General features: G+C 34.7%; 2 protein-coding genes across 8 annotated transcripts; both read right to left on the minus strand.

Annotated features, from left to right (window-relative positions):
- Positions 1 to 443: 443 nt before the first annotated feature.
- On the minus strand, positions 444 to 8,875 carry LOC133858003 (uncharacterized). Of its 7 annotated transcripts, none has more exons than XM_062293412.1 (15): positions 8,668 to 8,870; positions 8,406 to 8,471; positions 8,245 to 8,329; positions 7,483 to 7,628; positions 6,146 to 6,250; positions 5,696 to 5,767; positions 5,495 to 5,598; positions 5,319 to 5,400; positions 3,572 to 3,664; positions 2,925 to 2,989; positions 2,560 to 2,572; positions 2,386 to 2,466; positions 1,110 to 1,218; positions 890 to 1,021; positions 444 to 781 (listed from the first exon to the last, which is right to left on the minus strand). In XM_062293412.1, exons 1-14 carry the CDS (start codon positions 8,788 to 8,790, stop codon positions 924 to 926), a joined length of 1,242 nt encoding a protein of 413 aa, XP_062149396.1. In that variant the 5' UTR covers positions 8,791 to 8,870; the 3' UTR covers positions 444 to 781; positions 890 to 923. The 7 variants fall into 7 exon arrangements, 5 of the variants coding, with proteins under 5 accessions (XP_062149396.1, XP_062149397.1, XP_062149394.1 ...); XM_062293413.1 differs by having other exon boundaries at positions 8,251 to 8,329; positions 8,668 to 8,869; XM_062293410.1 differs by having other exon boundaries at positions 8,227 to 8,329; positions 8,668 to 8,869.
- A 595-nt stretch (positions 8,876 to 9,470) lies between these two features.
- Positions 9,471 to 14,205, minus strand: LOC133857822 (uncharacterized). The gene is made up of 4 exons (XM_062293171.1): positions 13,356 to 14,205; positions 10,709 to 10,819; positions 9,980 to 10,138; positions 9,471 to 9,885 (listed from the first exon to the last, which is right to left on the minus strand). The coding sequence occupies exons 1-3, from the start codon at positions 13,980 to 13,982 to the stop codon at positions 9,986 to 9,988; spliced, it is 891 nt and encodes a 296-aa protein (XP_062149155.1). The 5' UTR covers positions 13,983 to 14,205; the 3' UTR covers positions 9,471 to 9,885; positions 9,980 to 9,985.
- Positions 14,206 to 23,346: the final 9,141 nt, after the last annotated feature.

Consider the following 23,346-nt stretch of genomic DNA (forward strand, 5'->3'; position numbering starts at 1 on the left):
ATCCAAAAGTATGCTGGTCTAGCATTTTCATTCTTCCAAAAAAGGTTATTAGAATCACTGAACATAAATTGAATCAATTTCTGTGGACAAGGAATGAGAATACAAATTCTAGAGCAAAAGTGGCTTGGGAATCGATGTGTACCTAAAAAAGAAGGGGTTTGGAACTCAAAAGGATAGAGGAGTGGAACAAGGTAGCCATTATGAGACACATTTGGAATTTATTCACAAAGACTAGTTTTTTTTTTTTTTTTTTTTTGTTGCTTGGGCTATGGAGAATCTCTTAAAAGGAAAAAATATTTAATTGGCAGAATAAAATCCCTCTTAATTGTACCTAGAGTTAGAGGAAGATTCTAAAATTACATAAACAATAAAGAATTTTATCACATTCACAGTAGGTGATGGGAAGTCTATTCAGGGAGCAAAGTCAATGCAAAGCTGAAATGTGTTTTAAAGGGTAAAGAATGTAAGTGGTTGTCGGTGTTTTTGTTTGAGCTGTTGCTCCAAACACTACAGTCTTCTGCAATATATCAGTTTTAACTAATGTAGAATTCTTGCTCTTCCAAGTGGGCATTCTTTTTTCCCTGAACACAGTTATATATCAGTTTTCTCTCGTTTAATAATTAAAAATCATCCATTAGTTGAAACGGAAGGAGCTCAAGGACTATGTGTTTTGCACAAACTGTTTTATGTCTCTTCAAAAACATTTTAGTCTTGCTGCTCATTCTGTCGTTTATGTGGAGTTGGGTTCTACAATGATACCCAGATCGCCCGTTCAAGACATCTGTAACATCAGAGTAGAAATAAAATCAGTAAACTTTTGTGGACACAGAAGGGTTTTAAAAGCATGCTGCATGAATCAGATTGTAAAAGTCTAGAGATTTCAACCCACTTCATCAACTAAATGTTAATCCAGATGCCTCTGTTCATTTAGAATCTGGGAAGTTGGATCGATATAAATCCTCATCTCCAATCACAGGTGGTATACTCCATGTTCCGAGTCGATGTCCAGATATCTTCCCTCCTAAAAAATTTCAAGAACAGAGAATTAATGTTGACAGAAGGAAGAGGCTTGATATCATAATATCAAACCCTTCAGAGTAGCAAATTACCTTCTTTGGTGGCTTCTTCACATCTTTTCTGGTAATTCAAAGATAGCTGGGGATCCAAGGTTTTCAGTAAACTCTCGTACTTCTGTTCAGCCTCAGCAATGTATTTTGCCTGGGGGGAGAAAAAAAATTGAAAGTTTACCATAAAGATCCTGTGAATTAACCAGCTAGAATCATTCCATTGAATTAATTGACTGATAATAAAGGGTTTCAACAAGTAAAGGGCAAAACTACTGATGGGTCCAGGCATCTAGTATCACTGCTAGGGCCACCTACGAAGAGTCATGGATATAATTTTTTGATAGTTAGACCAAATGGCATCTCCTTGTCCCATAAACAATGGAGGATTCGGTCATGGCTTCAATCTTTTTTTTTTTTTTGTTTTGATAACAGGGGTGTCCCCACCTTCGGTGAGACTAATCCCCTAAAGGGAGCTAGCGCAGCAACCCACTGCCATGATCGTTCATGGCTTCAATCTTGTAGGGATGCTTGAGTTGTAATTGTATTTTTTTTTTTTTTTTTTGATAAGTAAGAATTCATTAAAAAGCGCAGAAGGGCGCAACCCTAGTACACAGGAAGTATACAGATGTGCCCCCAATTAGAGGATAGAAATGAACAAGAACAAAAAAAAAAAAAAAAAAAAAAAAAAAAAAAAAGTAAAGAAAGTAAAAAATCAGCGTACGGCATACTACCCAAGCTATGCGTAGACACTTGTAATTGTATTAAAAAAATAATAGATAGAAAAGAAGATCGTAACTAGGGCCATCCTTTTCAGCAAATAATGCTGTGTGTTTTGAAGCACATCACTGAATTCCGGTAATTGTTTTAAAACCCACCGCAACAAATTAATTAAGACGCAGATTTAGATTTGCCTGAAAACAAAAGAAACAGACTTTTTTATTTTTTATTTTGTATCTGATTACTTTTGAAGCCGAAAAAAGGGGGGGGGGGGTATTTTATTGCTAAAACAAAAACAAGAAAATCCAAATAAATTGATCACCTCAAAACAACCTAGTATTGTTTCGAAAATAAACACTGTAAATAAAAAATCAAAGTTGATGACTGACAAATAATCCCTATATAGTTTGAGCATCACAATTGCTTGGAATAGATTCAAAGCGATTTATGTTTGTTGTAACCCTGTGTGTTTTGGGTTTTTTGGGTTTGTTGTTATTGGAAAAGATAAATAAATAAAAAAAGATTCAAAACGAATTATGGACAACCAATTGATGCTTTATGTGGCAATAGAGTACCTAAATGAGCTGCATGGCACACTCACCAGCGCAGTTGGGGCTTTTGAAGCTCCATATATTCTGACAAACATGCGCAAAACATTGAAACTATTCTCTATTACATCATCCTGCATGGAAAGCAATTGTGTATTGAGAAAGAGTTGGATAGATGAAAACGTACAGATAGTAGTTGGAAATCATGAAAACGATAATGAACTAACCTCATAGTCAAACCTACACATTTTGTGTCAACTCTGAATTGAGTAAAACTGGCTTCGTACTTGCCACAATAATTTCAACATGGAAAAATAATAGCATTAGTCATCACACTAACAACATAATAAATTAGCATTTTCCCAAAAGCAGCCAACCATTTTGAGTACTTTGCACTACTTGAGCAACCTTCATAGATTGAGAACATGTGCAGCTCCACATGTAGGCATCCAAGCAAAGGTTCCCAAATCTCAAGCAGATCATTTAAAATAGAGAAGAGTTTATAAAAAATATAAAGTAAACCATTGACCACTAAAACTTTTCACGTAGAATTAAACAAAGCATGGAAAGACACAAAAAGAGAAGTACTTACAGATCATCAGATACCTCCACTAGGAATTCTGAGACAGAGAGAAACTCCATATGCAAATTATTGACCTTCACAACAGCTTCAAAGAAAACATATATTTAACCTAATTAAATATGCTTGTCCCAAGGACTTGAAGAACAATGGAAAGACATATTACATCAAAAGTATAAACTGCATCGCCATATTGGACTATAACAATTACAGGATAATATCATACTGTTAAGCTTAGAATTTTAGTATGAATGTTGGTGCACAGTGAAGAGTAACCATATTGCTTTAAGCATTTTGGAAAATATTCCAGTAATTGAGTAACTGTGAACACAACAAGTCAGGTTGTGATTTCACAAGACCTGAGAAAACTTGGTTATTAGTTCTTGACATCATGCCATTCTCACTGTATTCCATATAAGGCTGAAAAAGAACCGAAAAAACAAAATAAGAGAAACCCTGCTCTGAACTTACATCTAAGGAAGGACAAAAGCGGTAATTATATCTTGACATAATATTGTTGCTACTTTATTCAATGTAGGTATGGAAGGATAAACAAAGTGCTCTCTCAACTTACATCTTAGGAAGCAGTAAAAGTATACTAATTAAGTTCATAAATTTTAACAAAGGCAGAAGTATATGAACAAGCAAGAGGAATTTACCTTTTCTCCTCTCAGCTGATATAGAAGAAGATTTAGAACTCGATAATCAAACGATTTTAGATGAATTGCCCTCAACACATCTTCAACAGAGATCTGAGTAGCAAAAGTTCAATCAAAATCTAAGAATAATATGGTCATACCTATTCCCCACTGAAAAGTAATTATTTTAAATTATAGAAAGAATTCAAAGAAAGCATTTCCTAAGTTAAAAAATTTAGAAGTATTATACTCTGCATGCCTTACACTAAAGTGACAATATAAATTGGGGGAAATGGCATGACAGCTTCCTTTCATGCAGGAACTAAGATAAAATATAATAAATCCAGACAAACAAAATGTAGTACATTCACAGTATACATGGACTCTTTACTCAAATAAAATTTCCCCTTGCATTAAATGCACCAGATCTCAATGTCACTGATGCAAAGACATACTCGAAACCATATTTCTTTTATTTCATGAAAGATCACAATTCACTAATCACAAAGTTCTCAAAATATTGTCCAATTTAATTTTCCATTCTCTAAAACCATTCCTACATTGATTTGAACACCTGGCATATCTTGTTCAACTTCATAAAATTGATATGAATAGCAATCTGCTATTCACTTTTATGTGTCCCAAACAAATCTCTTTTGTTCAGTAGGTGCTCAGCAATAAATTGAATTACTGTTAAAGTACGAAATTAAAATTGAACACTGAATGAAACTTCAGAAATAGTATGCAATTTAAATTCTTCCCTACAAACTAAGGCTCCTTCCATCAGCTCACAAAAGTAAAAGAAAACATTTCACTAATTCCCTTATATACACACGTGCAAACACACATATATATAATCATGCCTGCTTGTTGAATTTCTACACGTTCTATGTTGCTGTCAACTTATTGACTTATTAGTTGTCACTTGTCAATAACTAAGATTTCTCCTTTGGGCCTTTCCATTTCAATGCTGACTTTCTTTCAGCTAGTTCCCCCACTTATTTGAAGCTTTACTTTATATCTTATTGCTAATCACTATTTATTAGAAGTGTAATGATTCCTTTATCAAAAATGGCTTCTTGTTCTCCCTATACTGAACCTGCAAACTCCTCATTTAAGGCATGCACATCATGCATAGAATTGATTGGTAAAAGATAATGCAAGTTTCATACGCATAAGGTGATGCCCCCACACCAATATGCTAAAATGAAGATAACAGAATCAAAAACTTTTTCTTTTCCTTTTTTATTTTGTATATATTTTCAAAAGGGGAAAAAAAAAAAAGGAATTAAGCATGTAAGCCATATTGAGAGGTGTTTGGTCATAAATAATTTAGAGACACAAAGGCAAATTGATTCAACACTGCTGATGCAAGACAGCCTCATTGGTACATGTATTCAAAAGGAGGCTAAATTGGCTGATGGAGCCTATGTAGGTCAGGGTTCTCAAAAACTTCCTCACATCTAGAGGAGACTTAAAAAAATTGATTGTAACTCTAGAGCCCCTTGAGTTTTGTAATATATACCTTATTTTATCTAAAAGTATGATATCAAAAAGTAATAATAATAAATTTACTAGTATTGCTAAATTACAGAACTGATGGACTTCATAAACTCAAATAATAACTAGCAGTCCATTCTATTTGCAAATGACTAACCCCAAGTTATTAAAAGAACATAGAAATTTCATTCTCATTAAAATGTCTGTCAATTTCCAAAAACATTTTTAGGATAACACAAAAGCAACATACTGTGTGATGAACACATACCTTCTCTTTGCTCATCAGTGCACAACAGAGCTTTCTTTCTAAAGCCCAATACTCTTCTCCATGCCTAAATTCTTCTCTTATCCTAAACCCATCAAGCAAAAGAGAGCTTAACTCAAAACATAAAGTTCTTCATTTGTTTCAATAAAATAATGTAGAAAGGAAGCAAGAATTTGTGCCTTTCAGTCAGAAGACCACGGCATTCAAGTAGACCCTCAAGTGGTACAAACGGATTGCTTTTAAATGCATCTGTGAACTTGGTAATCAACCTCTGGTTTCCTTCCTGTATGTCAAATGGAATTATATCGGCCAAGCGAAAGTTGATTAGCAAGTTAGAAGACATTAGTAGTGAGGCCCCAAAATAACATTTGTATTATCACCTTGCATCCTCTTTCTGAAACAGTGATTCCACCGGTTGGTAGATGCAGTATCTTCTCATTCAAACTATCCAGCTGCATCAACAAAACAATGAATGTTGAGGACAAAACAAAGCAAATAGATGGTAGCTGAAACTTAAAGATTAACTTATAACGATACTGCAATCACTCTGCAATTCAACTACACTTGAACAATGTCCTAAGATAATTTCATTACTCCACAAGCTCCCTTTTTTTTTCTATTGGCAAGTAGATAAAGAAACACAAGATGACAAGATTCATTCCCTTGGAAAAAGAACAATCTAATTGTCTCCTAGCGCAAGTATTTTCAATAGAAAGATATTGTTTTAGATGCCCCATTTACCAGTTTAACAGAGGTAATCAAAATTTAATGAATGTTCTCCTCGTCAATAAAAAAGATAAGTGAACATAATATTTCTCCCAGATTGTTACCTGATAAATAAAACTTTCTGTGAATGAAAGCACAGGCAAATATTTGAATAACAATTGCGGCCTGTTTACGTCCATTCCGTGGAACATAAAATACGATCTGCACTGCTAAATCAAAATGCATTACCTTATAAATAAAAGAAGCAAGACACGGAGAATCTATAACCATGAGATTTTGCATTTGATTCTACATTACTAACAACAACAAACAAATAGGGACGATAAAAATTATAAGAACAATATTTTCTATGAAGTCCAAATAACCAACAAACAAAGACTAGGGTTCCACCTGTGATAGTTGATTCAACAAAAACCAAAAAAGAAAAAAGGAAAAACAAGTTGTGTGACTACAGAAAATGATATAAAGAAGAAACCAAGTATGTTTTCTCCAATACTCCAACACATTATGCAGTTAATTATTAGTATGCAAGTATCTCTCATTTGCCCAACTGATCACCAAGGAAACTTAAATGGTAAACATACACACTAGCTAACAATCAGCCTGGTGCTACATCATAGGCATATTGGGAACGTAGATAATTGTAACCATATATACATATAAAATGACAGTCATGGAATGCCAATCCTCAGGCTTTATGTGTAAAGACTCTATTCCTTGGTAATCAAATCCCAAAGAGCTATGAACTTGCCCATGTTTGACGAGCCAATAAGACAAACAACCCTGCATCTTTTTTATTTCTCCGACATTTTTATTTGTCTATTTAAGTCTTTCACATTTACGATGAAATATATGAAAATTATTGACCCGTTGTTTGTTAATATGTTTTTTTTGATAAGTAAGTAGAGAATTTTATTAGAAAAATGCAAAGCGCAATCAAGTATACAGGGGGTATACAAGAAAGACAATTAAGAAGAAGAAGAAAGCAATACAAGGAAATCGTTATAACTAATCTCTAGAGGTGCTAGATACGCAGCCGTCCAGGAGTACAAAGAATGAAGAAAAAAGGAAATGAGCTCCTCTATGGTTCTTTCTTTGTCCTCAAACTGTCTATCGTTGCGTTCCGTCCACAGGCACCACATAAGACAACAAGGAGCCATTTTCCACACGACCGCACTTCGAGACCGTCCCCCCGACCACCAACAGGCAAATAAGTCTATCACCCGAGAAGGCATCACCCAATACAGACCGAACCGGCTAAGGATGACATAGTTTGTTAATATGTTAAAAAAAAATCCTGCCTAATTTACTAATTCATGGGAAGAGACTGAACTCTTGTTGTATTTGAAAAATGTTTCAAGAAGGCCGGGAAGTAGATGAAGGATGACAAAGTAATCCTTGATAACCTTAGCCCTATACGAAGTAAAAAACAGGAACTTACAAAATCCTCAAGAGTAGAATTTGCTCGTTGCATTGCATCAAACCCAACCATAGCCATGTCTTCAAAATTAGTTTGTAACAAACCAGCATCCTTCTTATTGTCACAATCAAGTTGCAAAGAATTATCAACAAAATTTCGAAAACAGCCTGTGAAGACATTGCAAATCTTAATTAAAATACTGCTCAGAATTTTTGTGAAGCCTTTGTCACAAAGATATACAATCTTTTGGGAAACAAGAAACAGGCAAAATGATTTAAATAAAACATTGAAATTGATCATTATCTTAAACATCTAAGCCAATATTCCAAGGTCAAAAAATCTCACATTTCTGGTGGAATGTTTGTGATTGAAAATGGCATTAATTTTCCCTTCATTTTCTTCTAAGAACCAAAAGAAGGGATAAAGCTAACCCACATAGTATAACGTTTTTTTCTATTTCCTCCATTGTAACACTCAAGGATTTTTGAATTGAGCATCGGATATGCACATGGCAAGTAATAAAGCATTCAAACAAAGGATATCCACATCACAAAAACATGTTAAATTACTGCTTATCCCAAAAGTGTAAACTCATAGAAAATAATAAATTTAATCATTTCATTAATATTCTAACATTCTTTTTACGTGTGAGACCACACGAGTTAACATGTGAAAGACTTTAATTGAAAATAGGGGGGTATTCTTAGACTGCATCAATTTAATTATTTAATTAATACTCGGACAAATCAAAAAGAAGAAGTATACTGATCATGGCTGGCATACAACAACCATTATGCTTGTCTTCCACTTCGCTTATGCCTTCCCGACTAAGCAAGAGCGACGCTTCCTCAAGAAACGCAGCTGAAATCTACAAAACAAGAAATTAACATTATAAGCATTAGCCATTGCACCCTAATGATGGTGAGATGTAGGAAATCAGTCACCTTTGGCATATGTTCTGAGACCAAACTGCACTTCTTCTCCAAGCCCAGCTCTCCACACGGTTGTATCTTGAGCGTATTATTTTTCAAAGAATAAAACCATATCAGTAGTAAGAAATATCTGACTAATGATTGGTTCAAAATTGTTTCCCCGAAACGAATTTAGGAAAAAATTGCGTCGATAAAACTTGACTAGGGACAAATCCATGTCTAAATGTCCAGTGTAGGTGATCATAGAAGTTGGTAGGAGTGTGGCAGAGATTACCAAGAGGACGATGAGATTGGCGAGGAAGCGATTAGATTCGAGATCGGATGAGGTCGCCATGCCACGAGACTCCATGAACCCTAGCGTCCTCTGTACTTGCTCTAGCTTTTTAAGTTCTTCCATTTTTCCTCACCGGTACTCTCTCTCTCTCTCTCTCTCTCTCTCCGTATGTCTGCGTGCATACGTGCTAAAAATGGCAAACACTCTTAACAGGCATAGCTAACCACGACGTCGTTTTATCCGTCACAATTCACAAATTACCAAAATTTATTTATTTTTTGTGTGTGTGTGGTGGTGGCCATGTAGTTAAATTGCCTTAAGATATAAATCACATTTTTCTCTATCTATACATTAAGTTTTGGATCAGCTCTTGACTGAAAAAAAAAAAAATAATTAAATAAAAAATAATTAAGAACTGATTAACACTGTTACGCCACTCAAGTAAAATAATATTTTTAATGTTACTCGTTTAAATTTGGATCCACGTGATTTGATAAAGAGGAGATAAGATCGAGTTGGTACTACTATATTTTCAGCAGGATTAAAATTAAATTATAGCCCAATCTTACTTGGAAAGACAAAGGACTATAAGTTTCGGAGCAGGATCTCCGACCCTGCAATTGGGGTGCTTGAATAGCAGAGAAGAGGGCCGCAGCCCGAACCTCAAACTGCTCGAGACAGGTAACTAGGTAAGCCTCACAGCTCTCTATGTGTGGGTGGCCTGAATTATTTAAAAAACCAAGGCATTGACACAATGGGACTCGGATAATCAAAATGCAAAGACTTAGATGTCAGTGACACTATGAAAAAAATTTCTTGCATTCCGACCAACTAAATAACTGATAAATATTAGCTAACAATAGGAGGAACTCCATAGCAAAGTCAGCTTAAAAGAAATGGAGTTCGTTCACAATATGATTACAAGGAAATCAAACAATGCCCGCAACATCAAAATGAAAATGAATTCTATCACCCTGCAACCTGCAATAACAGATTCAAGAGCGAGCAGGACCTGGATCTCATTGGGTACAATGCTATATATGTTAACAAAAAGTAAGTACATCTCCATTTTATTCTTCCTCTGTGGTTTTTCCTTCAAGCTCCAAAATGGTGATTAAAAAAGACCAGGAAAATTCCCCAGGCTGAAAATGCAATGCCCCCCATGAGATAGCTATGAGGGAAACCAGCAAGTCCAACTGCCTCAGACGAGAATAGGCCCTGTAATTTGATCCCGTGTTGCAAGAACAACATTAGAAAAATTCCTTCAGAATTTGTTGCTTTATAATGATAAGTTTGTCTTCCTTGTTTGTACCAAAGCTTAAATTTGGTGGGTTTGCTTCTGTTTTAACCCCTCTTCAGCTGAATTGAGTGTTTCAGTCGTATCTTGTTCTCGATTTTGTTCCTGTTTTCTTTCCCATAACTTCCCCTTGCTAATGGCAAGAATCAGCTCAAGTTGCTTTTGCTGCTGCTCCTACAGATAACACCCAATCAAGAAACTAGAGTCAGATTGAAAGCATTTTAGCGCCTAAAAATTATGTTCAAGAAATAATGCATGTTATGGCACCAATACATAGTTCTCACCACCAATGATATTGATACGCAATCCCAAAGCACCATAGTAAATACATCTAGAAATCAGAGGAATACACTTGCAAACAGAGATAAAAGTACTCGTGCAGACAAAAAAAAAAAAAAAAAAAAAAGGGAAAATGAAATTAATTACGGAGACAAACCTGCAATCTAGAGATCAAATCTTGCAGAAAATAATATTTTTATTGATAAGTAATCAACACATACCATTAAAAGCATAAGACGCCCCTAGGTACACAAAAAATATACAAAATGGAGCATCTAGCCAAAATGAGCAAAAAGAAACATAAGCTACTGCTCAAATATACAAAAAAATCTTGCAGAAAATAATATCAGCAGTCTATACTATTTTTAATAACCCAGATATCTAAGAGTCAACTTCACATAACTCATTAAACTATTAAACAAATATCATAGTCCTCAGAGTTAGTATGCATATTGTTAAATGTACCTGCATTAACAGCAGCATCTTTTGAATTTCACCGAGTTCCTTTTCCAGAATGTCTTCTTGCACTGCTAATGCTCGAGTGGCCTCCGAATTCTTTCGAGCCAAAGCTGCAGTCTATAAGATTTTTAAACAAACGGTTAGGATGAGTTGAGTTGAGTTGAGATTAAGGCATAGGAGTTGAGTTGAGTCGAGTTAGAAGTTATAACAACTGAGAATCTGGAAAATTGAATTAGTTAAACTAGTTACCAACAAACAAGGTGATATATAATCTTTTTATCATTATCCACCATTCCTCACACCAATTATCCGGGTTAGAAGAAGGGATACTAACCAAATCAACCTATAGAAAAGAGCCAGGCCTTGTACAAAAGGCTAAGATCTTATCTGTCTTCTTAAACTCCACGAATGCTTCACCATCAACTCACAAAAATTCACATATCCTCCTAGGCTCAGTACTGTCGCCTTTCAAAATACACCAAAACCATCCAAATTAATGATCTAGTATTTGATCACTATTTGGAGCTACCACTAGTGTTTCTAAGGGTCCGTTTGGAATTGCGATTTCAAACGCAGATTTTTCTATGTTTTCAAATGGCAATTTTTTTAAAACGTACTCCCAAACGAGACATTTTCTGTGATTTAGTTTAAAATCGCACTTTTGATTTGTGAAATTAGAATAAGCCATGCCAATTTGTTGTTTAACACCGTTGACAGCAAACATACATTCTAGTGCCCGAAGTTCCAAACAAGCGGTAGCTCCCAAACAAACACCACTTCAAGACTCATCTAATATTATTATTTCATCCTTCTACACTCATTACCTTAATATCCTCTCCCTATGACCCTAATTTCATGAATCTGTCATTTCTTGGTGGTCAAACCTTTACTGAGAATGCACATGTGATCATACTGGTAATTTTATTAAACTATGCCACTAGTCTGATCGGGAGAGCAATGTCAATGAAATTGGCCCCAGTGGATATAACCACACAAGCCAACGAGTGATAGTCCTATTCAACATATCTACTCTCCCCCTCTAATTATCTCCCTATGCATTCATAGCCCGCTAACTTTTACTTAAAAGTACATGCCAAGCATCCATCTTATTTTAACTTATTTTGAAATTCCTAGAGTCCAACATAGCCATACACAATCCAATCACACATCTACTCCTCTACGTCGTCATCCAAAAACCAAGATACTACAACCTAGCATGCACAAAAGCAGCTTACCTTGAATATGAATCACTTAAGATAACTTATTAGATGCCCTATGTTTGCAAATATAATTCTGCAAGTCTGCATATATATATTGCCTTCTTCAGTACCAAAAATAATGTTGGAGCTAAGATATTCCTATGCTTGGACTCAATTTTCACCCGCTACTTAGCTCTACAATCTTCAAAAGGATTAGATAGAAAAGGATCAAAACAGACTTTGAGCTACAAACCATGTCAAGACATAGAACTTAGGACAAGGGTAGGCAAAATTATAGATAGTGCATCGATCCATAACTGAAATCCACATATGCATTAACAAAAGTAACATGCTGATACTGAGGAGCAGAATAATCATTTTTTTTTGAGTTGAAGTGCATTATAATGTGCATCAAGTGTTCTCGCCTATGCACAGAAGCAAGGCAAGGTCGCCCTGAATGTAATTCAAGAATTAAGCTTCCATTTTGACCACAGAATGGTTTAAGATTACAAACAATCAGGCACAACTGTGCAATTTAAAGACATTGACGTTAGTCATAAAAAGATTACTACCTGGTGCTGGTCCTGCAAAAGCAAGGGGTTTAGGAGGGGTTTATACAATCAAGACTTGAACCCACTGACTTGTACGTGCCAGCTTGATACAAATTTAATTATACTAATTGTTGGAATTAATGGGTAAAAACGTTCACAACTGTCTATGGTTCCATATGTAAGCAATTAGATCCAATATCAATGTGTTTGGTCTGAGTTTTGAAAGCCATTCCGTCCTAATACTGGAGCAAGGTTGTCATGTATACAATTAAGCAATCATTGTATGACTGAGACATATATAGAGTGTTAAACAGCTTTTAGTTGAATTGGGCATAGCCAGACTCTACTAACAAAAGCAGCACAAACAATACCTCGATAAATAAACAAACCAATAACACAAAACACCCTTATCAAGAAATCCATCACAATAGTTCCTGATCTTGAAAAGTGCAATTCCAAACTGATTTATATATATCTTCTCCTATAATACTCCACTAGTCAAACTCGATGTGAATGAAGGTCCTCAATCATTGATTCATTTTTCTTCTATTGTTTCTTTTATTATCTCTAGCTTACATTTGTTACTCCCCAAGATTAATTTTTAAAATTTTTCTCAACATCTTCCCAACTTGGACATACTTCCATGCGATCATATAATTCGACTGGTCTTAAAATACACAACTATATTAAGTACTTGGGTATTCTTTTTTCTTTTTTCCTTTTTTATTCTTCTTTTTTCTTTTCTTCATTGAATCGCCTCCTAGCAAAGAAGCATTCGATCCCATCATCGAGCGGAAATTTTTCAATTGCCTTGTTGGATGAAAATTGAAACAAATTTTCAACAAGTAAAAAGAAAATTTAACGACACTAAGAGCACCTCATGAATCATAATGCTTCAATTACCTCAGCAATGGGATCCTTGAGAGTCTTGCGCGTGACCCGAAACCTTATCCCCAGCTTCTCAAGCTGCCTCGACAAGACCCGAATGATCGTCGCGGAGCTCCGCAGGTCCTCCTCCAATTTTTCAACCCTCTCCAGCATGTTCACCTCCACCCCACCCTTCACCGTCTCCCGGCACACGCGCCTCCACTGCCGCTTCCGAATCCACGCGCCGATTGCAACCCCACCGGCCAACAGTACGACCCCCCACACCGAAACCCTGTTCCCCATTTCCACCAGAACCGCCTTCTTCCAGCCCAGACTCGCCGCGACACCGACGGAAACGGCCACCGCCGACGAAACGAGACAGAGCAATTCGGCGATCGAAAGAAACGAATCGAAATCGAAACCTACCCCGACGATGTCGTTTCTGTTGCGTAAGGTAGCATCGGATTCGTAAGCTCGGAGACGAGTTCGGTGGTGGGTCTTGGAGGAAGTGAGAGTGTAAAGGCGTTGGGGTTTGTGGGTTGAGTTGTGGGAATGTAGGGGGGTTGTTGGGAGGCGGCGAGAGCGATAAGAGGTTTTGGGAGGGAAGTAGAGGGTGAAACGAGAGGATGAGTTCGTGAAGAGGTTTTGGAGTGTGAGTGACATTTTTGCTGGGACTGTGGCTGAGCGGGTGTTTCAGAGGGTTAGTGTTGCGGTGGAGTTGGAGGGCGAGAGGAACATGGTCAGGTTTACACAGAGAGAGGAGCTCTGGCGATGGATTCGATGGCTTGCTGCTTTGCGCGCGGGGCCCTATCCGGGCAGGTTAGTTTTACTCAGCTCAGTTAACGATTGAAAGCGATCTTCATCTTACCCGAAAGGCCAAAAAAGCAGAAACAGTTGGGAATAAATAGATGTTGGCAGGGGTCAGGGAACTAAAAATTCAACTTTAAGGGGTCAGATGGTATAAAAACGAAAAAACTTTTCAGGGGCCAAAAAATAAAAAAACTAATTATTCTATGGACATAAATTTTTTACAAATCAATTTGTAAGAAATTTCATAGAACCCACATATAAGATTGACATGTGTCCCTTGGCATGTGAGAATCACGTGTTGTTTTAATAACATGTGTTTCTTACGTGCTTTTTTAATAGCATTAATAAAAAAAATGTGTTTCTCGCATGCTTAAATGACACATGTCAATTTTATATGTGGGTTGTATGAAATTTCTTAAAAATCTGTCCTTATTCTATTTGTAACAAATTTAAAGACTATTTTTCTTTTTCTTTTTTCTTTTTTTTTTTTTAAAAAAAAAAAAGTAGTATTTTTCTACTAATTAATAGATACAAAGAGTAATTTTGGTTTTTCAATGGACAAAATAAATATATTTTTGAAACTTGGTTAAACTTGATTTTTCATCCAACATAACGACCAACACTAACGGATGTAGCTAAATAATAACGGATTGACAGTTTGAAGGGCCAAATCATGACACTTGTCAGCTCGTGGTGCTTAATAAAAAATGGTTGTTAGTTTAGGGGGATAAATAATATTTAACCTATAATTAAAACATAACCCTTGTTAATTAAATTTAACAACATTCAATTATGTTTAATTAAAGATAATAGTTGTTAATTACATTTCCTTGGTATCACAAATCACTCCATACATATGACCATCTTGGTAAAAAGAAAAGTAAATTTTGCATGGGTTGGATTAGTTAATAGGAGAAACTTTTCTATATTTTGAAGAGCATAACTTCTTTTTGATTTCCTCAAAGTAAAGAAGCTTGTTCTTTACCCTTCAATTCCCCATTTCACACGACCCACCCCTTCCATTTTCATCTTATCTACTCTTTCATTTTCATACACTCTCATCCATTTCCAATAGCTCATCCTACTCATTTTTCATTAGAGAAGCCCTTTGAGTTCTAGTGTGATTTACCTTAACTTTGTAAGTAATCCATCATCTCCTTTTTCAAGTTATAATTTATGTTATACTTTAATTTGTATGTCATATTTGTCATATTTTACTTTGGTATTTAAAACCTTGTAATGTCATGCTTAAACCTAGATGAGAAATTTTGTTTAAGTAGTATAAATCCTTGTTTAAACCATGAAAATATGACTATGATGATTTTATTAAATGACCATATATTTTGTTAGGTTCCCAAAAGAAAGTGTTCATAAACCCCACCATTTTTTTTTTAATAAGAATTTATGAAGCCATTTAGTAACCAAAACACGTGATTTTGTAAGATAAGAGTTTTATAACCTAAAAATTACTTAAGTTTTATGTTTACAAAATTTTTATCTTTTTGTAGAAAATACTTTTCCCAATAAAAATAAAAATAAAATAAAATGAAAACTTCATAATGACCCTTTAATAATGTTCTTCATGGAAATGACTTAAGATCTCATACTAAAAGTTCATTAGTTGTATAATGATGTGAAAAGTGATTTCAAGAATGAGTAGTGAGTATAGGTTTTAAATTAGGTCATAATCTTTTATAACCAAAAAGTATTAAGTATATTTCTTTTGAGTGATAAAATATTTCTAAACGTTAACACTTAAAGTGATGGTAAAACTATTTTAAGAAAGTATGTTATTTCTCATATACGGGGATCAAGAAATGCTTTGATTTAAATTTGAAAAATTATTTCCATGGCATGTTTGAGTGGGTGTTTGATCCAAAAACTTATTAAGTCAATAGCTTTAGATGTGTTTTGGACCAATGGGCCAAGTAGGTTAAGTAAAAAGTACTAGTTTAGATCCATTTAATGAGTTATGGGCCTTAGTGCTTAACTTAGTTGGGAGAATGTCCAAATGGGTCATTATTGACCTAAGCCCTCATAAAAACAATTTTGAGATTTTTTTGAAATAAAAAGATTTATAAATTTTTTAAGTGAAATTCCAAAACTAACTCCACTTGAGTTCCATTATTCAAAGAACACAAAAATACTAGTAAAATAAGTGAGATTAAAATGAAATATATTTTTGTAAATAATAACTTAATTTCGGACCTAGTAAAAAAAAAAAAGAAACAAAGAAAGAAAAAGAAAAAGAAAATCTCTTTTAATATGGGAAAAAGGTCAGAAAGGTTGTATAAGGGAGGACAGACTCTTGATTACGGTCTTTGAGTATCTAGCTCTGGGCAAACCTAGATGAACCTTATTGTTTAGGTCTTAGTAGATCCTCGCCTACCTTTATCGTAATAGCGAGGTGGTAAGTGGTACTCCTTACCCATTTCAAATGCATTTTAATTCTAAGAATTATCACTTTCGTATTATACATATTATGATAGATTACTTTCAAAGTTTAATTACCCTGCAAAGTAATGTTTCATTATTACCTTAAATATTTTAATGACATGTACTTGTTATGACATTTCTCACAATTTGTCGGTGAAAGATGTCCCCTTTTTAAATGTAATCATATATATGATTTAAAAGTTTATAATATCATAAGGATTTTATAACTATGTTGTCACTCAAAAGTGGGTACAAATGCTCAGTATCAAAATGATAATTTCAAATGAGAAAAGCTTCTATTTTAGTAATTTTTCTCAAATGAAGACAAGTTTCTAAATAAGGAAAGTTTCCATACCAATAAGGAAAGTTTTATGTAAAGAAGTTGTACCCTTTTCACATGCTAAGTTATATGATTATTGAAAGTTTAAGGAAGCAAATAATAAGCATGTGTAAGATGGAACCACATTGTGTAAATGAAGGTTTTAAGACGTTTGGTCTAAGGAAAAGTTAATAGTACGGTACCGAACCAGGATGGAGTGCACCGCATTGAAGTTACGGTTATGTAAATGTGTGGCCATCATTAAGTTGACATGCTGAGTGCACCAATAAGTTAATCAGTTAGCCAAGGCATATCCGCGGCCACGGTGTTGCATGATCCTCAAAAGTTGGATCATACAACCCCATGCATGCGAAGTGTAATTGTAAGCAAGGCCAGATGGGAAAAAAAACTACAAAGGTTATGGTATTTAAATTATTAAGAAATTTACACCTTATTTCAGTGTTACACATTTTTCTTACGGCGACTATTTTTCACTTATGTTGCTATTTGTCTTCCCTCAACCAATCGTTTTAATTCGGTTGGGAAGTATTACTTACTGAGCCTTTCGCTCACCCCTTACTTTCTCCCATTTTTCAAGTTTTGAGGCAGATTGGTAGGTGACCGAATTGCGTAGGCTTTTGGAGGTCATCATATCATCCACTATGTTACTTTTATTGCATTTATATTATGTCAAACTATGTTTTATATTAGCAAGTGCATCGGGCATAGATGAAAAGAAGAAGAAGAAGGATCACTTAACTTATTAAGTTGTGTTATTATGTACTCTTTATGCTAAGAACTTATGCTTCCGCAAAAATAATTTTTTTTCATGGCATGTATGGTAGTAGTTTACAAGTGCTCTGGCGTCCTAATAAATAACCTTACGCCTCTGAGGCTTTAAGGCAAACAGACTAGGCCCTTTTTGGTGTAGGCGTTACAAATCAAATCTAAAAGCACAAAAGCTTAAACAAGTTCAGGTAGACCAAAAGTTAAGCTCATCAAGGTTTTCATTAGTCATATTGCAATCTCAAATAAGACCAACAACAACTTCACAATCAACTTGAGGAGCTTTACTCCATACACACAATGAGATAAAAGCCAACTTCTCTTTCCCGTAAATGCTCATCCATTATAATCTCTGACAGTTCGAGGTCAAACTCCCCAAAAATGAGTTGGGCCAAATTGTCCATAACCACCAAGAAAAATGGCTCCTCCACTACCATTTTCTTCATCCTCAAAAGGCTCAACTTTAAAGCAACGCATGCTTTACAGGTGGAAAGGTACAAGCGTATATCGACGACTTAGTGAGTAAGAATGCACATGAATTAAACATTATTTATGCAGTGCACTCAATTGGTTATCAAAAGGTTTATAAATCACAAGCAGTAATAACGCAAGGTTCTCAGTTTGAAGATCATATGATGATGATACAATATATATATATATATATATATATATATATATATATATATATATATATATATATATATATATATATATATATTTTGTTCAAGTAATTTATGAGCATGGCCCCATATAATCTAAATATCAAATGCTTAAACTTCTTGGTCTTGCTTCCTGGTTTAAGGTCATCTAAGGACAATAAATGGCAAAGGTTTATTTGGTTTAATACTGTCACATGTAAGCTTCTAAATCAATTTGATGTCTATGGTGATTCACTTTATAGGTTGTCTCTTCCGTGATTCAAACCTATGATGTGGTGCTTGACTATGATAGCGAATGATAAACTTTAGATTTAACTCATTCTTGAAAATCGATTATAAGGGGAGAGTGTCCAAGACATCATATACATATAGTTAAGATTAATGAACTAAAGTCGTGTGAGAAATTTATGATTGTAACACAATCTTATGATCTTCATTTAGAAAACCAAAATGTTAACCCATTAGGTTAACAAGTAAATCTTGATAGGTACCATATTATGCCACAAGGATTTTCATAAGAAGGTTTTAACTTTTGGATAAAGTTATCTCACATTCAACCCACCTAGTTTACTAAATTGTTATGTGTTTAAAATGTATACAAAAATTAGATCTGTTGGTGTACGAATCACCAGAGTGACTTCATGCCGCCTTCCAGGGAGGAGCTCCATCTGCAAAAGATGTACAAGAAGTCAGAAGCTCACTAGCCCTAGAGGGCTAGAGGGATTTCGACGCCTAAGTCAGTAGGAGGAGAGAGGGAGAGCTCTCTGGTAAAGAGAGAGTATTATTGATATAATATGTAGAATGGAAAAGATACCTGAGGTCTCGCCTCTGGCCCTTAATTATACAGATGGGAGATTTTTAGGGTTTTTTGGGGTTAGGTGGGAAGGTTCTCACTTAACGCTGTTTCATGATGTGTCCACCTTGTTGATGAAAGCCATTAGAGCATGGGGAGGATTTTGTTACGTGAGCTATCATCAGGGCGAGGAATCTTCTGCTTGTTAGCTCATACCTGTACCTAGGTTGCTGTAACACACCGATCTCATATTGGGAAGAGATAAGTAGCCCACATAAAATTGGTAGTTTATAAAGATAGTCATAAGTGTTAAGTCTCACATTGCTTAGTTAATAGGTAAAATTGGACTTTATAAGGAATTTTAGAGAAGTTCCAAATTGACTAATCATTTTAGGGATAATAGCGCAGATGTGACTATCATTTTTTCCTATGTCGTTACAAATGGTATTGGAGCCACTTAGTAACGCAGGCCATGGGAGACTTAGGGATGATAGCGCGGATGTACCTAGGTTGCTATAATGCACCGGTCTGATATTGGGAAGAGATAAGTAGCTCACATAGAATGTGTGGTTTATAAAGATAGTCATGAGTGTTAAATCTCACATTGCTTAATTAATAGGCAAAACTGGACTTTATAAGAGATTTTAGAGAAGCTCAAAATTCACTAGTCATTTTAGGGATAATATCGTAGATGTGGCTAACGTTTTTCCTTATGTCGTTACAAATAGTATCGGAGCCACTTAGTAACGCAGGCCATGTGTTACTGTAGCACCGCATGACGTGGCCTTTACGAGGATGTCAGTGGTTTAAGGGATGAGTTTGTAATAGTACTTCGATCTCATATTGGAAAGAGATAAGTAGCCCACATAGGGTAGGTGATTGATAAAGATAGTCATCAGTGCTAAGTTTTACATTGCTTAGTTATTAGGTGAAATTGGACTTTATAATGGATTTTAGGGAAGCTCCAAGTTGACTAATCATTTTAGGGTGATAACACAAATGTAGCTAATACTTTTTCCTAGGTCGTTATAGTTGCTTTAATGGTCTTATGCCCGTTGACTCATAGGTCGGCTAGGCCTTCTTTGGTGGGCTGAGTCCTCTTTCTTAAGTAGGTAATATTTGGGTCATATAGGAGTCCCTCCATTCCCTTGAATAATTAGTATATCCATCCACCGGAATTTCTAAGATGTGTGTTTGGGTCACATATGAGGCCTTGCTTGAATTTTTTGGTCCTGCAAGATACATTTTAAACCTATATATATATATATATATATATATATATATATATATATATATATATATCAATTTAATAGACAACTAATAGGAAACCTAGGGTTTTCTAGGAATGTTGGGTACATCTTACAAGTTAGTACTTTGTGGCTTTGTGCTGTTTATTTTGACTGTAACCTACAATTAATACCTTTGATTTTGCATTTGTCTTTCTGTGTCGGTCATTTACCTTCATTTTTTTCTTTTTTCTTGTTTTGCCAACTTCAATTTCAATTTAATATAGATATTAGTTTTTTAACCTAATTAATTAAAAATACTTCTCTTTTTACGTATTAAGAATTATGACATGCGAAAATTAATTAACTTATGTCTAACTAATGGTATTGAGGCAATCGATGAATCGAAGTTGGACACGACCAGGCAGGTGGAAATTTTTAGCTTAGGTTTCAGCACATTTTTTGATGCTAATGTACGATCAATTTTTGGAGTAATTTATTGGATGAGACCATTTTATTATTATTATTATTATTATTAATAACAGAGAATATATAATAATAAAGAATGAGAATATTTCATATTTAATATTATATACTTCTCATAATAATAAAAAAAAAAAAACTATAAACTCCTATAAATGGCCCTGCGCCGGACAATCAAATTGTTGAAAGGGAGATCGATCAATACTCTTACAGGTTGACATCTTGTTGCACGGGCATGGAAGTTACGAAGAAAAAGAAATCTGGTTGGAAGTCAAGATCGAAGAACGTACACATGATATGTACCATTCCAACCTAGCTTGTATCATTTCCTTATTTTATGCTAATTTATTAGGTTGTCTTTATTAAATTAAATATTAATACATGATTAAGAATATTGCCAACTTTTGGCATATTCACTTGCAACAAATAAATTAATGATCGACAAGTTAATTATCCAAATTAATTAAGCATACGGAGTTCGATAAAGAAAGAAAGAAATAAAGAAGGTTCTAAGCAACCGAAAGAACTCAATTAGAAGGGAAGCAAATCTCAGTTTATCATCAGGGAAAAAAAAAGGTCATTGAATATATATATATAGGAAAATTCATTAAAACTACAGTAGCCTTCAAATTATTAAATAGTCAATATTTAATAACATCATCCCCCTGAATCAGAATATATATAATGTCTGCGTTGGCCATAATGAGCATATTTAGTTTTCTAATATGAGAAGCCATGAATATATTTAATCATAGTATTAAAATATTTTAACAGTGATCAATAAAAGAAAAACAAATTATTATTTAATTTTTCTCTTTTTTTTTTTTTACTAGCTTATTTATTGGCCTAAGCCGTAGCAATCTCCTTGTTGCCTCTATCTCACTAGTATCATTTATCATCCCTAGCTAAGATAATCGAAACCCATGGATTATATATGTAAAGAAATAAAATTTTCAAACCAGTTGGTGATGCATGGAATAATATTCTAGACTGTAACTGGTGATCTCCTGCATGCATCATCATTGAACAACAGATTCCTATATACATATGCAACAAAAAAGATTCTATGAAGGCAATTAGTTGCAGTTGAAATTTAGTTGGATGCTGGAGACAAAACGTGGGAATTAATTAGGGAGTTGGAGTTATTTATTGGGAGGAAAAAAATTGCAAATAGATCGAGAAGCTGCTTATCGATTAAATAATTGAAACAAAAAACCGTATATGCCACCAGAAATAGGCCTGGCCTCCATGCATGTTGTTTGGTTGCTCAACATGAAAGACCAGATCCAATTGGCCAAGTTACAATCGGATGTCCTCGTTAGAGTCACGTCATGCGAAAACCGCATGGTGTACGTTATTGAGTGGTTTTGAAACGGTTCAAAGAAAACATTAATCACATCTACATTTACTATAATTCCAAAAAAAACTAGTTAAGTACGTTGCAATTGAAGCTCTCTAAATAACTAATATGAAACGGTTACAGTTGGTACGCAGAATGACTATTCTATTAAAAAAAATAAATAGCGTGCTTTTATTAGGAATAGAAGAAGGTGAAATTGAATAGCTAGCCTAGCTTGCTGTTAGAGTATATAATAAAAAAGAATAGCCATTCTCATTAATGAGCAATAATAATGACTACTACAAAACTACTTCATTCCATATTTTTTGATTCTTAATAAAAATTATTCTTTTTTCTAATAGATTTAATAACCATTCCCCATACCATATACCTTAGCTTCTTAATGGAGGACTGTAAGACTGTGATGTTACAATTGCTTCTCTTGTGTATAAGAGTCTCCTTACTCCATTTTAGTTAAAGATTTTAATTAAGACACCTCCAAGTAAGTTGTAACGAAGCCCCCATGCAATGTAGGCGATCGATCTTTTTAAGTGGATAAATTTGTTAAAGAAAGAGCATGCAGATCGATCGAACACATGGACATTAGACATACAACGAACGAACGTCCTACGTCCCGGTCGGTCGGTCGGCCGGTCGGTCGGTCTGTCAGTCAGCCAAGTCTCAGTTTTTAGAGCAAAGTCAATTTTGACGATCCCTAGGTAAGATTGTAGATAGTTTGGCGAGTTTGGAATGCTTTCCCGTTTCCATCATGTCTTTTGTTTATCGATCTATCGGTCTCCAACTTTTGGTCAACAACCAATACATCTCTTCTGTTAGCTTATTTATCATTTATCAGGATTAAAGTCCGTTTGGGTTTATAATTTTAAAAAGTGTAATTTAAAAATATACAATTTAAAAAAATAATTTTTAAAAATGTAGTTAAATATTTGACAAAATCACAGTTTGATCTTTAAAACCGCAGGTTAGCTTTTAAAATTATGTGCATTTTTTTTTTCTTAAAAAAAAAAAACCTTCCTTGTGATTTGAAAAAGCAGTTTTTTGCGTTTTCAAATCGTAATTTTTTAAAAACGTAATTTTCAAACGGTTCATTTTTTGCGATTTGGTTTTCAAGAGGGGGGATTTGAACTAGAGACCTCCGCTTCATGAGGCATGGTC

Source organism: Alnus glutinosa, chromosome 14 (assembly GCF_958979055.1).
Source record: "Alnus glutinosa chromosome 14, dhAlnGlut1.1, whole genome shotgun sequence".
Lineage (NCBI taxonomy): Eukaryota > Viridiplantae > Streptophyta > Magnoliopsida > Fagales > Betulaceae > Alnus > Alnus glutinosa.

What these genes read in the sequence shown, in the direction of transcription:
- LOC133858003 (XM_062293410.1), bottom strand. Translation starts at nt 8,790, where the DNA reads ATGGAAGAACTTAAAAAGCTAGAGCAAGTACAGAGGACGCTAGGGTTC. An exon ending in TTGTATGCCAGCCATGATCA is followed by an intron (nt 7,629 to 8,226) that starts GTATACTTCTTC and finishes ATGTCTTCACAG; the next exon opens with GCTGTTTTCGAAATTTTGTT. An exon ending in CAAAAGCCCCAACTGCGCTG is followed by an intron (nt 1,219 to 2,385) that starts GTGAGTGTGCCA and finishes TTCTCCCCCCAG; the next exon opens with GCAAAATACATTGCTGAGGC.
- LOC133857822 (XM_062293171.1), bottom strand. Translation starts at nt 13,982, where the DNA reads ATGTCACTCACACTCCAAAACCTCTTCACGAACTCATCCTCTCGTTTC. An exon ending in TCAAGGATCCCATTGCTGAG is followed by an intron (nt 10,820 to 13,355) that starts GTAATTGAAGCA and finishes AAAATCTTATAG; the next exon opens with ACTGCAGCTTTGGCTCGAAA. An exon ending in AGATGCTGCTGTTAATGCAG is followed by an intron (nt 10,139 to 10,708) that starts GTACATTTAACA and finishes TGTTATCTGTAG; the next exon opens with GAGCAGCAGCAAAAGCAACT.